Raw genomic sequence first — 15,889 nt, 5'->3', positions numbered from 1 at the left:
ACATTGTGACATTGAAAATGTTTAAATTGTTAGATATTATTATACGAAGCAAAGCATCAACCAAAAAAAGGAAGCAAAACGGATATTTTTGGTGACGTTAAATCTCAAGCTGTCAAGCATTCCGATCGTTTTAAAAAAGAGGGAAATAAAATTTCTTGGCTCTCGATCAAACTTCCAAACGACAAAATATTCTCTCCGTCAATGATAAAAACAGAAGAAAGGAGAATCGGTCTTAATAATGGAATTTTAACGATTGCCATATTCGATCTAGTCATAAAAAAATTGTCATCCGATAATAATTTAATACTTTATTGCAGTAGTAATATGGAAATAAGACAGGATTATTTGAATAGAGTAAGTAAGATGAGGAGGAGATGGACAATTTGTATTTGAATATAATATTTATATTGTTTCAGGTGGTTTTAATGTTCTTTATTTATTTTTTGGTCCGTGAACACAAAGAAAAAAAAAAAATTTTTTTTTTTTTTTTTAAATCATTTTGACGGATTTAAATGATTATTAATTCAATATTTTGACAAGATATCATGTCAGAGGAAATAAATTTTTTTTTTAAACACATAATTACGTATTAAATTTAAACCGGGACGAAAAACATAAATTTTAATACATCAATAAACATAATAATAATAATTCGTGGTTTTATGACGGAAGTTCGAAGGTCGCGGTTTATTTGCACCAAAAAAATCATGTTACAACGCCCCAAAACCATAAAATGATTTATTGAAATGTCAAATACTGTTGTTAGGTTTAATCCTCGAACCTTGTTTTTTTTTTTTAGGTTCGAATGAACACAATTAAAAATTGGCAAGTATTTAGTCCGATACCATTTTCAGAATTCAATCCGGATATTGTGTATTCGGACGATTTCGTGAGACCTAAAGAAATGGACATAAATAAAAATTACGGTCACTACGATACTCTAAACAACGATCACATAAGTTTTTACGTTAAGGATTACATAGAAGGTTATAAATAATATATATTTTTTGTTTTTTAATATGACGAACGATCTTGATTAGAATAAATTTATTTATTTATATTTTAGCGAGGAAAAAAATCGAACACGCAATTCCATACGTAATGGACGACAAAGATCTTTCACAATTGCCTAACCATTTATCGAAACAATTTATCAAAAACAGAGATGAGAGTTTAGATTATGTTCTCGGTCAAAATTTTGCAAGTTTCAAATTATCAGATGATTCATTCATAAAAACAATAGTTAAAATATCATTAAATTCAATTTACGGTTTGTTTTTTAAAATGGATAACGTTCACATATTGAGAGCCGTGGAACCGGGTCTCAGACTCAGATACGCCATGATTGATTGTAAAAAAATTTCACATCCAGATGATTTGCTCAAACCTCTTTTATTTCAACAGTGTATAGAAAAAAGAAATTTCAATACCGGAACTAGGAGTCAATTAGGCGAATTTATATTAAATTATGTTAAAAAAAATGATAAACCTTAGCCATTTTTTTTTATTAATTCATATCGAACAAGAAATTTTTTTTTTTTAATTTTTTTGCCATCGTCCATAACGATTTTATTTTAATTCGATTGTTTGAAAAAAAAAAAAAAAAAAAAATTAATTTAACCGGAAATTAATTTATAAAATTTAATTTTTTAATAATGTGCCTTAAAATCGAAAGAATGAAAAAATAAGTATAATTTCTATCATTTATTAAAAAATAATAATAATAATAATAATAATGTTGTTGAATCTCAATTTCAAGGTTGTATAAAATAAGAAAATAATATTTTTATTACGGTATTAATAATTAATTAATAAGTTTTATTAGTAGTTTTTGAGTTCCTTTTTATTATTAGAAAATTTATACGAATATACACTTTTATATATATATATATATAAATATATATATGGCAATAATATTAGTCTCTTATATATTTTATTTTTTTTTTAATAATAATAATAATTTTTATTATGTGAAAGTGCTCAATTTTTTTTTTTTTTTTTTTTTTTCGATATTAATGTTTACACTCTTATTATTATTATTATTATTATTCATGTTTTGTTATTTGTTTTATTTTTATTACTATTATTATTATTATTAATTTTTTTGTTTTTTATTTTTAACAGTATTTTATTTAATTATTAATTGACATGTGCCAATTAGGTATATAAAAGTATTTTTTTTTTTTTATGTTTACAAATCATTATTATTATTTTTTATCAAGATGATTTGACATAATCATAATTTAAATATTTATATTTCACGATTGTATTATGTAGTAAAGTTTAAATATTAAATTCTTTTGCTCACATTACGTTTAAATATTTAATCGGGTTTTAAATTTTATTTTTTTTTTTTTTATGGCGAATTATTACTGTCACGATTATATTTTACTTCATCTTGATAATTACAAATTATATATTTATTTATTTTTATTTATTTTATTATTATTATTATTATTATTATTATTATTTTAAATTACATTTAATAATTATAAAAATTTTTTTTTTTTTGTCATAAATCTGTTTTAAATGGCGATTATTTGATGCTTTTTGTAAAATGTTCAGATTTTTTTTTTTTTTTAAATCTTTTTTTATTGAAAACATTTAACATTTTGAGGCCTTGGTTTTTATTTATTTATTAAACAAATATTAAGATTGAGTGCCTTTGATATTGTTGTAATTAAAAAAAGTAATTATAATAAAAAATTTAAATTTTTTTTTTAAACGGAATGAATTTTTTATTAGGTACTGAAATTAATCGGATTGTTTTTCTAATAATTTTGTAGTAATTTATGTATCGAAATTCATTTTTCAGGTTCAAAATGTAGTTTTGTAATTTTTGATGAGTACATAAACATTGGCATTTTCAGATTTATAATTTGTTTTTAAATAATTAAAATTAATAATATTATCGAATTTGATTGATTTAATTTTTATAATTTGTTTATGTATAATAATTGTTTTATAATTTTAAAAATATACAGATTGAATGCACAATTGTTATTTACATTAAATCAATTCATATACAGTAAAAATTTAAATTGATTTAATGAAAAATATTATAAAATCAAATTTCCCAAACAGAATGGGATTTTCTATTAATCAAATATTGTTCGATAAATTAATAATGAATCTTTTTTTTTTCTCAGTAGCATTTTATAAACTTCACTTTTTTTTTCACAGAACATTCATCTTCATATGATGATTCAAAAATTTATTTGTTAAATATTAACTTTTTGGCTTTTGATTAATAGGAACCTGCAGCCTACAGGAATCATTAACTATTTTCCAAACATTATTTTGAGCTGTTATTAAAAAAGATTGAGCAAATCCTTTGGTATCTTTTTCTTTGTCAAATGTTATATATCCTGCAGCTTGCACTAAAACGGCTTCTTGACCGTTAATTCTTTCGACTGAAAAAAAAAAAAAAAAATCACGTTTAAAGTATTTATTAAAATTACATTAAAAAAAAAAAAAAAAAATGAAAAGGCAGTTACAAAAAACTGGTTGGGCATCTAGGGCAGTCAAACTATGAGTAAATTGAGGAAGATCATCTAAAAATTTTTGAATAGCATCTTTTCCGATAGCTGGATTTCCATCCCAAGAAAAAGTAGCATCGTTCATATAAAATTTATTCATTACACTTCTTTTTGTATCGAAACTTTCAAAATATAATTTTGTAAATTCTTCAGCTGCCTTACAGGCAGTGTCAATGCGAAGTTTCTGTTCCTATTTTAAATAATCATATTTGAAAATTTTAAATAAGTTAAAGAGTGAATAGCAAATAATTATAAAAAAGATCTACCTCTTCGGACATATTTATTTAAAGGTTTGATAAATTTTAACTGTTTTAAAATAAAAAAATTAATTCGCACATTTATTAAAAATATGCCATGAATTTACTATGACTTGTAATCAGCGGCAAATAATATTTTGAAAACATTCCTTTGAAAACATTAGAATGTTAAAATAAATAATTTCCTTTGACTGATTTCTCGTGAGATCTCGCAGCATGAAGTCACCTGATGTGAACTCGATCAGTTATTTTTTTCAGGCATGATGGCGCCAAACGATAGAAATCCAATTTATGTGATTAACCTTAAATTTTTTATTTGTAAAATGAGTAAAATAAGTTTTTTACATTGCCATCTCTTATTTTGAATATCAAAATTCGTAGTGTGAATTCACTCCGGTAAGTACAATGGCGCAGGAGGAATGTCGAATTTCTAATGAGGACATGTTGGTAGGCGCTAATGACAAGGAAAAGTAGTGATTAATTCTGATATTTTTTATTTAAAAACGATTGGATTTGTATTTGAAATTAGTTTTAAAATGCGTCCCACAATTTCAGGATTATGTTTACAAAAATTGAAATGTGATGTATACGTGAAAAATAGTGGAAAAACATTAATGAATATTGTAGATTGAAACATCGCGTTGGTGCTGCCATCTGTGTTGTCAATTTTTTAGGCCTAAAAATGGAACCGTGGATATAACATTTTTATCATTTATTTTGACGTGATATTGCCCTTTAATAAAAAATTATGATTAAAGAAATGCAGAAAACATGACTTGAAAGCAACGGAAATGAATTTTGGTATGTTTTAAGCATTAAAGACCTGGATAATGATGTAAATTTCCCATTGTTTACATCCGATGGTGTGCTGCATACTTCGTTAAAAAGAAATATGAACCAATTTTTGTTTTGTTATGTTTTGGTAACAAAAGTGTAACCTTTTGATTTTGTTGTATATATATTTCCTATTAGGCTGTCTATAAATTATTTTCGTTTACTTGTATTTCACCTGTGGGAAAATTAATTGAAAATACTGACCCACCCTTGGTCACTTTCATATCAATTACATGCATAAAGATGGTTTTCATTTTAATAGCAATATTTTAAGGTTTTTTACTTTTATTTTAGTAATTGTTATTATTAGTATTGATTTAGTTCTTTTTTACTTTATCTATTATGTTACTTATTGAGATGTTTAATTTTATTGATGACTTAGTAACTTTTGTTTTTGTTTTTTTTTTGTTTACGACATTATTTGTTGCTTTAAACTCGCATATTAATTCAAATTCATTTTGGTTTTAGGTTTGAGGCTACTACACTATGTAGAAAGTCCTCAGTTTTTATGTGTCAGTAGTTAACATGTCTCAAAAGGGTAAAACTGGAAAAAGACAAATAAATAGATCAGATGAAGGGCCTGGTGAGTATTAATTTGTACCTAGGAATAATTAATTTAATTATTAAATCATTATTAATCAATATTTGTGGTTGGTTTATTTAATTTTTTTGTCTTAATAACATTTCAAATAAAATTAGATACACAGCAAATCTTAAAAATTAATAAACTAATCATTAATATTATTGATACAATTATAATGCTTGATCATTGAGTGTTTCTTAAATAAATTCATAACTAACACACTAAAATTGTTCTACATGAATTAATTTTACTATTTAAATAATATTTATTTTAAAAATTTTCATGTATCTTGGCCTTTTATTATTTTGTGTATTGTTGTAATTAATTGTGTAGTTGTTTATTTATTTATTTGTTAAATTTGTTTTAAATACATTACTTATTGGTGAATCAAATTAATCTTTTTATCTTTTCTCGAATTTTAAATTATAAATATAATTGTTTTTATTTCGATATTTAATTTTACGAAAAAATTTTGTTTTAGGTATTAGGAAGTGTAATTGAAATTCTAAAAAGTAAACTGTGCATAATTTATGTTTAAATGTTACTGTGTTTTAATAAAACATTAATTTCTTTTTATAAACATTCGATGTTTTTATTATTCGAATGTTAGTCGCTCATTATGCAAAGTTTATTATTAATTTTAATATTAATATGTTGATTGTATAATTCACAACAACATATTTTTATTTATTATTATTTTTATTTTATTTAATTTAGTTCCGACGAAGAGGAGGAAGGGGAGGCCTAAGGCTGCTCCTCCCCCCGATGACGAAGATGAAGGATGGACTCCACGTAATGTAGGTGATATGAAAGCAAACGCCATTTACAATCAAAGAGCACCGGAAGCCCCAGCAGAATTATTTCGTAAGGATCTCATTAGCGCGATGAAATTACCCGATTCTGAACCTTTAAACGCAGACGAATATTGGGTCATAATAGATCAATGGAAACAGGATTGGGAAAGAGGGGTGCAAGTACCTGTAAACCCAGATTCATTACCTCAACCCAGCGTTACTGTAACACATCATTCATTTCCCCACACCCAAGAATTTAGATTGTAAGTAAAAGTAAAATTTTTAATTATTTACGTAAATTATTATTCGCCAAAAGCAAAGAAAATTTTTAACTAGGGTTTTTTTTTTTTTTTTTTATTTTTTTTTATTTTTAGACCAAAGTCAAAATACATAAGAATAACAAAAGATGAAAGGTTTCGCAGCGATGAGTTCCATCTGTCCAGTGTTGCCGCTCGTGCCGAGGCATCTTGTCATTACGATCTTGACGATTTAGATATAGCTTGGTTAAATACTTTGAACGGAGAACGTGCACTTATGGGTTTGCCTCCCCTCACGGAAGAACAATTAGAAAGAGTTTTAGAAGAATTAGAAAGGAGATGCTGGGACAAAATTCAAGGATTGGTAAAAGCAGAAGAAGGTCTGGGAATAGAATACGATGAAAATGTGATATGCGACGTTTGTAGATCTGTAAGTTTTTTCAACAACAAAAAAGAAAAAATATTTAAAAATTTACTTTACGTTTTCCTCATCCTTATTTTCCTTTTAACATCGTCTTTTATTATCCCTAAATTTAATTCATTTTTTAATTTTAGTCTCTTCCATTTGAACTCTTCCTGATTATCTTTCCAATTCCTTTGGCAAAACTACTCCGATGCTTTACTTTCCAAGTTATCACTAAACCACTAAAAATTTTGTTTTTAACAATATTTTGGATATTATTCGTTTTTGGAGAGTATAATGTTTTCAATTTTTATTGGTATATTATCCTTGAAAATATTTTTTATATAAATTTTTTATTTTAAATTTTTATTTTTTACATTTAATTTTTTTAATTTTAGCCGGATTCTGAAGAAGGAAACGAAATGGTATTTTGCGATGCTTGTAATATTTGTGTTCATCAAGCTTGTTACGGAATAACTTCTATTCCTCCTGGTTCTTGGTTATGTCGAACTTGTGCTTTATCAAAACGTCCCGAATGTGTTCTTTGTCCTAATAAAGGGGGCGCTATGAAATGTACAAAGTCCGGACACGAATGGGCACATGTTTCTTGCGCCCTTTGGATACCCGAAGTTTCTATAGGGTGCGTGGAAAAAATGGAACCCATAACTAAGATCTCTAATATACCGGTGAGTGATTGATTTGTTTTGAAAAAATGTCGTACATAATAATAATAATAATAATAATTTGAAAGAGTAAAAAAAAAAATTTTTTTTTTCTTTTATCTAGCAATCTCGGTGGGCTTTAATTTGCGTTTTGTGTAGAGAAAGAGTAGGAGCTTGTATTCAGTGTTCGGTGAAAACTTGTAAGACTGCTTATCATGTAACATGCGCTTTTAAGCACGGTTTAGAAATGAGAGCTATTATAGAAGATGAAAATGCAGACGACGGAGTCAAATTAAGAGTAAGTATAAAGTTAATTAAGGATTTGAGAAGTTTATTTTTCCCCCCCCCCCCCCCATTTTTTACAATAATCTTTTTTTTTTTTTTAGTCGTATTGTCAAAAACACAGCGTGAAAAAAGAAAATAGAAGTGCTGGATCTGATGATGAAGAATCTAGGCGAAAGAAAAGAAAAGATATGACATCCGAAGAAAAAAATCAAGCTCGAGCTGCCAAGTAAGATTTTATTTTAGATTAAATTAATTTTAAGGCTGTTTTAGTGAAATTATTATGGGGGGACATTAAGGGTACGTATTTAAAACTAGTTTTAAACGTTAAATTTCGAATGTTTAAAGGTTACACGAGATCGAAGCTGAATTTTACAAACACGTTTCGGTAGCGGATGTTAGCGGATCGGCTGCTCTTTTAGAAGTTGATTCGTCCGCCATTGAGTTCGTCTATAATTACTGGAAGTTAAAAAGAAAAGCTGGTAATAATAGACCGTTACTTCTTCCAAGAAGTGACGATGGAGATCTCTTAGGTAAAGGTCAAGAACAACAAGACCTCGATAAAATGAGAATGTTTGTTCAACTGAGGCAAGACCTGGAAAGGGTGAGAAATTTTATTTTATTTTATTTTTTTTTTTCGTTAGAAATCAAATTTCAGATGTAAAAAAATAAAAATTGTATTTTATACTTTAGTAAATTTTTTATAATTTGTAGGATAGTAGTTTTTGTTATTGTTTTGTTTGATCATGTTATTTCCTTGCTTAGTTTTTATACCTTAGTTTACAAAAAAAAAAATTTTTTTTTTAGGTTCGAAATCTTTGTTACATGGTCAGCAGGAGAGAGAAATTATCTCGTTCGTTTTTTCGTACGAGAGAGCAAATTTTTCACAAGCAAGCATCTCTCATTGCTGATCACACACTTTCTCAAATTGAAGTCTCAGCAGTTATGGAAGCTAATCATGGGCCTTTTATATACGATCGACTGTACTCTCATCCTTCTGCTCAAGACAACACCGACAACTTTGACAAAATTTTAGCTCGTATCGAAGGAGTAACGTCGCCTACGTTGAAGAATCGGCAAGATATGAACGGGTTGATTAAAGTTGGTGACAAGTCGGGTAATCCGTACAAAAAAATGTATTTCAATGGCGCTACGCGACGAAGAGGTTTATTCGGAAGCTCTTCAGAGAGTGAAACGGATTTAGATAAAAAGGACTATTCTAAATTAGATAAGTTAGGATTACATTCTGCTGATTCCAGTACGGATGATGAAAAGAAATCTGGTGTTCGAATACGAAATAGGAAATCATTTGAAAGGCGAAAAAGAAGTCAAGATCTTAAATTAATTGATACTTCGAGTTCCGATGAACGGTGGAAGTCTAAAAGTCGGTCTTTGCGACAAATGGAACGCGATATGGAAGATAAATCATTTAGTGAAGACAGTGATGATCTGTTGCCTTTGCCAAAATCAAGTAATGTTAAAAAAATGAACGAAATTTACTCTGATAGTGATTCAGAAGCCTCTCTAAGAGACGACAAGAGTTGTTCTTCGCAGCATATATTAAAAACAAAGGGAGAATTGAAGGCATTTACCGGAATTCCTAAACTCGACAAAGATAACAAAAGCAAAGTTAAATCCTCTCCCAAGTCTGAAAAATCAAAGTTTATATCTGAAACTAAACATCATAAAAAGAGCAAGAGGAGCTTGTCTAATGACGATGATGAAAATCGTGACGACAAAGAAAATATTAAATCGTCCAGAAAAGGTTTTGACCCTAGTGATTTAATAGTGCCTCAAAGACAAGCCGCTAAAAAAGCTAGTGAAAATTTGAGATGTTTTCAAGGGAAGAAAGATGAAGGAGGTATTTTAACGGATGATTTTAACAGGGTTGAAAAATCTAAAGAAAGTGTTCGGCACGATCGAATGAAAAATAAATTTAAAAGTAAAACAAAACTTTCGAGAGAGGAAAGAGGGAAAAGCAGTGACGTGTTTGATTTTGAACATTCAGAAAAAGAAGATGGATCGGATTTCATAGCTTATGTTCCTCAGCGTCAGGCAGCTAAAAAAGCAGCGGAAACGATAAAATGCGGGTTAAAAATGACGGAAGAAGTTAAATTGAATGAAAAGAAAAAGGAGGAAGTCAAAAGGAGCAGTGAAAAATTAAGGCGGACTGCACTTAGTGGAAGTAAATCACCAAGAAGCACAAAATTATCCACATCTACCACATCTTCTTCCAGCAGCTCAAGTACTTCTAGTAGTTCTTCATCATCCGAAAGCGAGGATGAATCGAAAAAGAGTATTTTCGATCCAGAACCCAAGAAAAAGACTGAAAATTGGCCCTTTCTTGACAAGGAAAGCCAGTCGAAGTCTGACGATGGCAAAAAATTCAAAAAGACGCCCGAGAAGAAGCTTAAAACTTCCGACGGGCGGCTTGAAATTGAATTTCAGCCGCCAACTCTTGAAAGAGAGGAATCATCACGAAAATGTAGTTTGGGTGATTGGATCGGAGACTCTTCGACCAGATCAGGAGATTTCCATCCGGACTCGGTCAATTCCTCATCCGACGCAGAAAGAAGAAAGAGAAAATCAATCAGAGAAGATGAAGAAGAGCGGCTCGAAGTTAAAACTAAATCTATTACATCTCCGGTCAAGAAAAGTTCAAAAGAAATAGATATTGAATCGGAAATATATCAACGTCGATCAATCTCACGAAAACCAAATAAATTAGACAAGCTGTTTGATTCTATTAAGGATAAATCCGCTGATGATTTGTTTAAAAGAAAGGAAGAGCAACCGACGAAACGTGGTCCTGGTCGACCTAGAAAAGATTCATCGGCAACGGCAACGGTTCCAGCGACGGCAACGAAAAAGCTCGATGTTAAAAATGATAAAATTAAAGATGTTCATGATAAATATAATCAATTTTCGGAAGAAAAATCATCTAAAACAAAGCCGATGCCTAAATCCGTTAAAAAAGCTTTAGGATTGTTAGATGACAATAGCAGTCCCGAAGAAGACAAAAAAGAAAATGAAATGTTTACACCTGCGAAGACAACTGAGATTCAAGAAAAAACTGGTGAGACGGTTACAGGTTCCGATGTGTCTGATAAAACTTATGACAAAGATAAATTTCGGCGGAGTTCGCGATTGGTTAGTGGTAGTGATAAATCGGACAATGAAAACGACTCTAAAACAAACATTAGTAATAATAAAATTAGTAGTAGTAATAGTAATAATAACATTAATAACAATAATAATAATAATAATAATAATAACAATCAATTCAATAACAATAATGTTGTTAACAATGATGTGCAGTTAGACATTAAGCCTGAATTAGCCCTACCCGCATTAGGGTTAGATGAAAAGCAATCGTCTCCAGTTGATGATGTTGCCCGATCGAACTTTTCACTGGACTTGGGGCTTCCGGAAAATTCGACGGGCGAACCTAAAAAAATATCATCTCGAACGTCTTCACTCGGAGTGCCAATTTATCCGCAAAGGTCAATATTTTCACCGCAAACTTCAAACCGCGATCATTTATCAGATATTTTTGATTTTGAAAATGATATGTTAGCCGTGGACGAAACTGTACACGAAGATCCCCGACCCCTCCAATTTAATTTTAGCAATGAGTTTTTGTTCAAAGAAGATTCTAAAGAGGATTCTAAAAGGGAAACTTACAATCTGGTTGAAAAACTTAGAATGGAGTATGCTAAAAAGAGTACGAATAACCAAGAAGACACTAGTCCCGTTACCGTTACAGAAGAACCTGCTGCAACAGTTATTAAAGATGAAAAACCGGATGAAACAATTAAAGTTCCTGATCAAGTGCAATCTAACGATGTTCCGAGGGAAACTGTCAGTAACAATCAATCTGTAGGATTTCAAAAAAGGCATAACTCAACTTCCGACTATCAAGCGAACGATGTAGTTTCCCAAGTGACAGAACCTGATAAGTTTCTTCCCAAACGTCAGGCCAATGTTATTCCATCGAATAACCTTGAAAATCCAACGGTCTATCCGGCTCATATTATATCTCAAGAGCAGCAACAACAACAAATGCTCACTCCTCGTTATGCAGAAGACCCTGTTCCTCCGGTACAAGATTCTGAAAAAACAGGATATCCGCCTCCTAGGCAAAATTATGAAGCTCCAGATCCGTACGATACTTTCTACGCTTCGTGTTCTGCCATTCCACAAGATTCTAGCAATGTAAGAAGTTATTTTTACTTTTTAATTATAAGTAATGCAATGTTTAAAATTTAAAAAAATATTAATTTAATGTTGTGTTCAATTATTTAAAATGTATTAATTTATTTATAGATTATTTCCGAAATCCGGGAAAACATAGACACATCAGCATCAACAGATGATCGTTGGGTTCCACCTAATTCAAATGCATCTTCTGTTTATCAATCACCTTCGGAAACTCCTTATCAGTCTTCTGTTTCACCCTACCAGAGAAATCGATCTCGCTGGCCTGATAGTGAAGTGATATCTCGAAGATCTTCAAGTTCTTCATCCATTGAATCTGCTAAAGATGATTCGGATCCAACAAAAACTGATAAGATAGAAGCAACAAAACCTAATCAGGAAATTCCAAGTATTAGTGCTAAACCAGATGAAATTCAATATCCAATGCCACAACCGCCTTCTACTATTCCTACCGTTGAAAATGAAGCAGAAAAATTGAAAAATGCTCATTTCCCTCAAGAACTGCACAATAAAATTGTGGAAGCTATTAAAGCGGAAGTTCAGACCAAACACGGGGAGCTTGTTTTTCAACAAGGTCTTCCGAAAAATGAAGAAAATGTTTCTTTTCCTCATGCAGATTTTTATCATCCTGGTATCACGCCGTTCCTTCCCGACAATGCTCCTTATCATCCGTACTCGGAGGCTTCTCCATTTGTTGGTCCCGTAGCACTTTTTCCTCCAAATCCCTGTGCTTCACTTCCTTTTCCGTCCCCAGGATCATCTATGTTTCAAAATTCGTTTCCTCCTTCTTTTCCTCCAACTCATGGTATGCTACATCCCATGTCTTCCAAACCGGAAGAAACACTTGGTATGGTTCCTCCACCTGTTCCGGTTCCACCACCAAATAGTGCTTCTTTTACTTCATCACAACATAATATGGCATTAACAGCTGCAATTGTATCTCCGCCGGTGACGGCTCCAAATATTTTAGAACCTTCATTAACTCCTGTGCAATGCTCTGACAATATTGCAACGGATCAAAATTCATTCTCGAATCATCGCACTGAATCTCCTTCGAGGTCCTTAATAAAATCTACTAGCATGACACCTCCAAATAAAAAAGTAGCGGCGAAAGCCACCAGAGTGTCAGCAAGAGTCATTTCTCAAGGAAAGTCTCCCGGAAAGTCACCTGGAAAAAGTCCGGGTACTAAGAGTCCCAGACAAGTACCTTACATTCAAGATAAAGTGCAAATTACAAAAATTAGAGAATCTGCTCCTAAACGGGGTCGAGGACCAACTACAAGTACAAGAGGGCGTGGGCGAGGAAGGGGAAGGGGAAGAAATACTCCTATGTATGAAGACTTTGCTTTTCGTACTAAATTGGAAGGAACGGTGTACGACATGGATTTCGATGAAGATGGAACTTCTGATGGAATGGAAAATTTGAGGGCCATGAGAGAGAGGAGAAGATCGACTGACATTCACGATAGAAAGTCAGATATATTGATATCGCGGGAATCCAATTCCCCCATTCCAAAATTTTCATCTCCTGCATCGAAACCACCAAAGGCGCCTGTATCTCCCGTACCATCTATTCATCCACCCCCACCTTCCACTCCTCCACAGTCATTCCCAGATGTAGCTCCTCCGTTACCTGGACCTGTAGATATGAGAACTTATTCTTCTTTTGAACCTCCTGTAAACACCGCAGAATATTTACTTAATGCATTTGCAAACCCCGCAGAAGCTCCTCACGTGAATGAATTTGACGAGGAAATGGAAAAAGAATTGCATTCTGCGCTAAGAGCTAGTCGTCCGGTTACGCCTCCGAAAGAGCGCACTCCGCCCTTATCCGTACCTCCTCCTGTGCAATCCCCTCATATTCCGCATCCAGAACCATCAGAAACTCCGGAACCACCGAACAAAGTAAGTTTTTGCTTATATTTTAAAAAAAAAAAATTTTCTAACTTAAAGTACCTGAAGTAAACAATTATTTTTGCCTTACATGTACCTACATCTATTTTTTTTCTTTTTCAGGTTTCCTTAAATGATTCTCGCAATCAACTCAAAGTTAAAATAAAGGGACCATTTTTAGACGCTAATTATGCAACAACGAGCACTCCTCTTCCAGCACCTCCACCGGCTCAAGCGACTCCTCCAGCTGTGACTGTAAGCCCCGCGGGAACAGGAACTTCTAGCCTTCGTAGAATGAGAAAGAAGGAACTTCTTCGTCAATATTGGAATCAGGACATGAATACGGACGATTTGGCTGCACCAATCACACCAGCCGTACCACCTCCTTCGAGGTCAAGCATCACGATTCCAAAAGCAGTGGCTTCAATGACTTCAATCCCAACCAGAGAGGATTACAAGGCTCTCATCGATGCCAACATGGATAAAAAGAGAAAGAAGGAAAAGCCGGTAAGATTTTTTTTTTTTTGTATAATAATGATAATTTTTTTATGTAAGACATGAATGTTTAATATTTTTAAAAATAATATTACTTTAAAAAAATTGAATCTTCTAGGTGAGAGATTACAGAGGCTTTGATTTGACTTTTCCACCTCCTGATGATGAGCTGAACATTCCAGAAAGAATAAATTCCACGGGAAGTAATCCTCCGTTGGTCGTTGACGGTTCAACGTCGAAGCGAAGAGCAAGAACAAGTAAACCAAACGCATCTTCCTCGGCAACTGCCACTCCCAAGTTAAAAATTAAATTTTGCGGATCGGCTACAGCGGTAACCATGGGTCTTGCGGAAGAGAAGAAAAACCTCAGGGTTCGACCCCCTAAGAAAAGACATTGTAACATTGTCATGCCTAGCGTGGAAGAATTAAAACGGGAAAGCATGAAATATCGGCGGAAAATCATGGCGGATTTCGATGAATCCGATAAGAAGTCATCCAAGACTAAAAGCAAGAAAAAGAAAAAGAAAAACAAAGAAGTGCTTGTGATTGAACAAAATTATGGTGCTCCTCCTCCTAAGTTAATAATTAAGTTCGGTAAGCCAGGTGAAGTGAGCGAAAGGCTAACGGTTGATCCCACGCCTAGGACTCAACACGATTCCGACGGAAGAACGGAAGCTCCTCCTCCTCCTCCTCCTCCTTCTTCTTCTTCATCGTACAATCCCCTAGAAGAAGTGGACCCTTTGGCCATTGATCCGTTGGAACCTTCTCCCGTTCCGCCGTATCCCTTGCCCCCGAACGAACTTTCGGTTGTGACAGTGAAACCCGAACCCGAAGTTTCGGCTTTGAGAAAAGTACGGACGTCAAAAACAACGCCGATACGTTTGAAATTATCGCGGTGCGAAGAAGGTTACGTTATGGCTGGAAGAAACGAGGTGCCACAGGATTCAGTTCCGCCTCCCGAGTGTCCAGTTCCCGTACGGTGATTATCACTGATTCCTAATGCTCATTTAGAAACATAGGTTTTTTTTTTTTTTTTTATACATGCATACATACATACATACATACATATATGTACATAAATGCAAATACAAACACACACACACAGTTTCAAAATTTGATTAAATGACATTATTTAAGTCCGATTTAACTTACAATTAACGGTCAATTTATTTATTATTATTTTTATAAAAGTTAATAATTGTTTTAGAATAATGATAATCGTCTATTCTTCTTCTTCTTCTTCTTTTTCTTCTTTTTTTATTTTTCTTGTGTTACTTTTTCAATTTACAAAATTATTATTATTATTATTTTTTATTTAAATACCAAGTAGACATGCAGAGGTTTTAAATTTATTTATCTTTTATGTATTTATTTATTTTATTGTTTATTTTATTTTATTATTTATTTTTTTTTTTTTTTTTGTAAAAACTTTTCAAATTTTCTCTTTTGATGTCTTTTCTTCTCTGGCATTGTTTGTCAAAAGATAAAAAGAAGAAGAAGAAAACATAACCGTTGAGCCATTTTTAATTTAATTTTTATATTTTCAATGACAAACAAACCGATGTAGTATTATTATCGTTATTATTTATGTCGGGGGAGGAGAGAGGGGAAAGGGGGAGTGAAGGGGACGAAGGTGGGAGGGAAAAGAATTAAATTTTAAATTATTTTTTGTT

The 15,889-nt window shown here is 31.8% G+C and overlaps 3 protein-coding genes across 3 annotated transcripts in view; 2 read left to right on the top strand and 1 right to left on the bottom strand.

The window, feature by feature from the left end:
* The window catches only part of Phum_PHUM539580 (Chondroitin sulfate synthase, putative), a gene marked incomplete at both ends in the record, with an annotated part of 3,740 nt that extends 2,246 nt beyond the window's left edge, over window positions 1-1,494 (top strand). The window contains 3 exons of the mRNA XM_002431618.1: window positions 34-354; window positions 800-986; window positions 1,067-1,494. Coding sequence (XP_002431663.1) covers window positions 34-354; window positions 800-986; window positions 1,067-1,494 — 936 coding nt within the window. The remainder of the gene's footprint in view (window positions 1-33; window positions 355-799; window positions 987-1,066) is intronic.
* Window positions 1,495-3,228: 1,734 nt separating this feature from the next.
* Phum_PHUM539570 (nuclear transport factor, putative) lies at window positions 3,229-3,817 on the bottom strand (the record flags this gene model as incomplete). The annotated part of the gene is made up of 3 exons (XM_002431617.1): window positions 3,229-3,413; window positions 3,498-3,729; window positions 3,806-3,817. The coding sequence occupies 3 exons, from the start codon at window positions 3,815-3,817 to the stop codon at window positions 3,229-3,231; spliced, it is 429 nt and encodes a 142-aa protein (XP_002431662.1).
* Window positions 3,818-6,019: 2,202 nt separating this feature from the next.
* On the top strand, window positions 6,020-15,199 carry Phum_PHUM539560 (PHD finger protein, putative; the record flags this gene model as incomplete). Its single annotated transcript, XM_002431616.1, has 11 exons — window positions 6,020-6,270; window positions 6,382-6,694; window positions 7,066-7,353; window positions 7,454-7,627; window positions 7,716-7,840; window positions 7,960-8,215; window positions 8,419-10,761; window positions 10,930-11,826; window positions 11,938-13,734; window positions 13,846-14,229; window positions 14,336-15,199. The coding sequence occupies 11 exons, from the start codon at window positions 6,020-6,022 to the stop codon at window positions 15,197-15,199; spliced, it is 7,692 nt and encodes a 2,563-aa protein (XP_002431661.1).
* Window positions 15,200-15,889: the final 690 nt, after the last annotated feature.

This window comes from Pediculus humanus, genomic scaffold (genome assembly GCF_000006295.1).
Source record: "Pediculus humanus corporis 1103172108290 genomic scaffold, whole genome shotgun sequence".
Taxonomy (NCBI): Eukaryota; Metazoa; Arthropoda; class Insecta; order Psocodea; family Pediculidae; genus Pediculus; species Pediculus humanus.
This window is presented reverse-complemented; position numbering and strand designations above follow the sequence as displayed.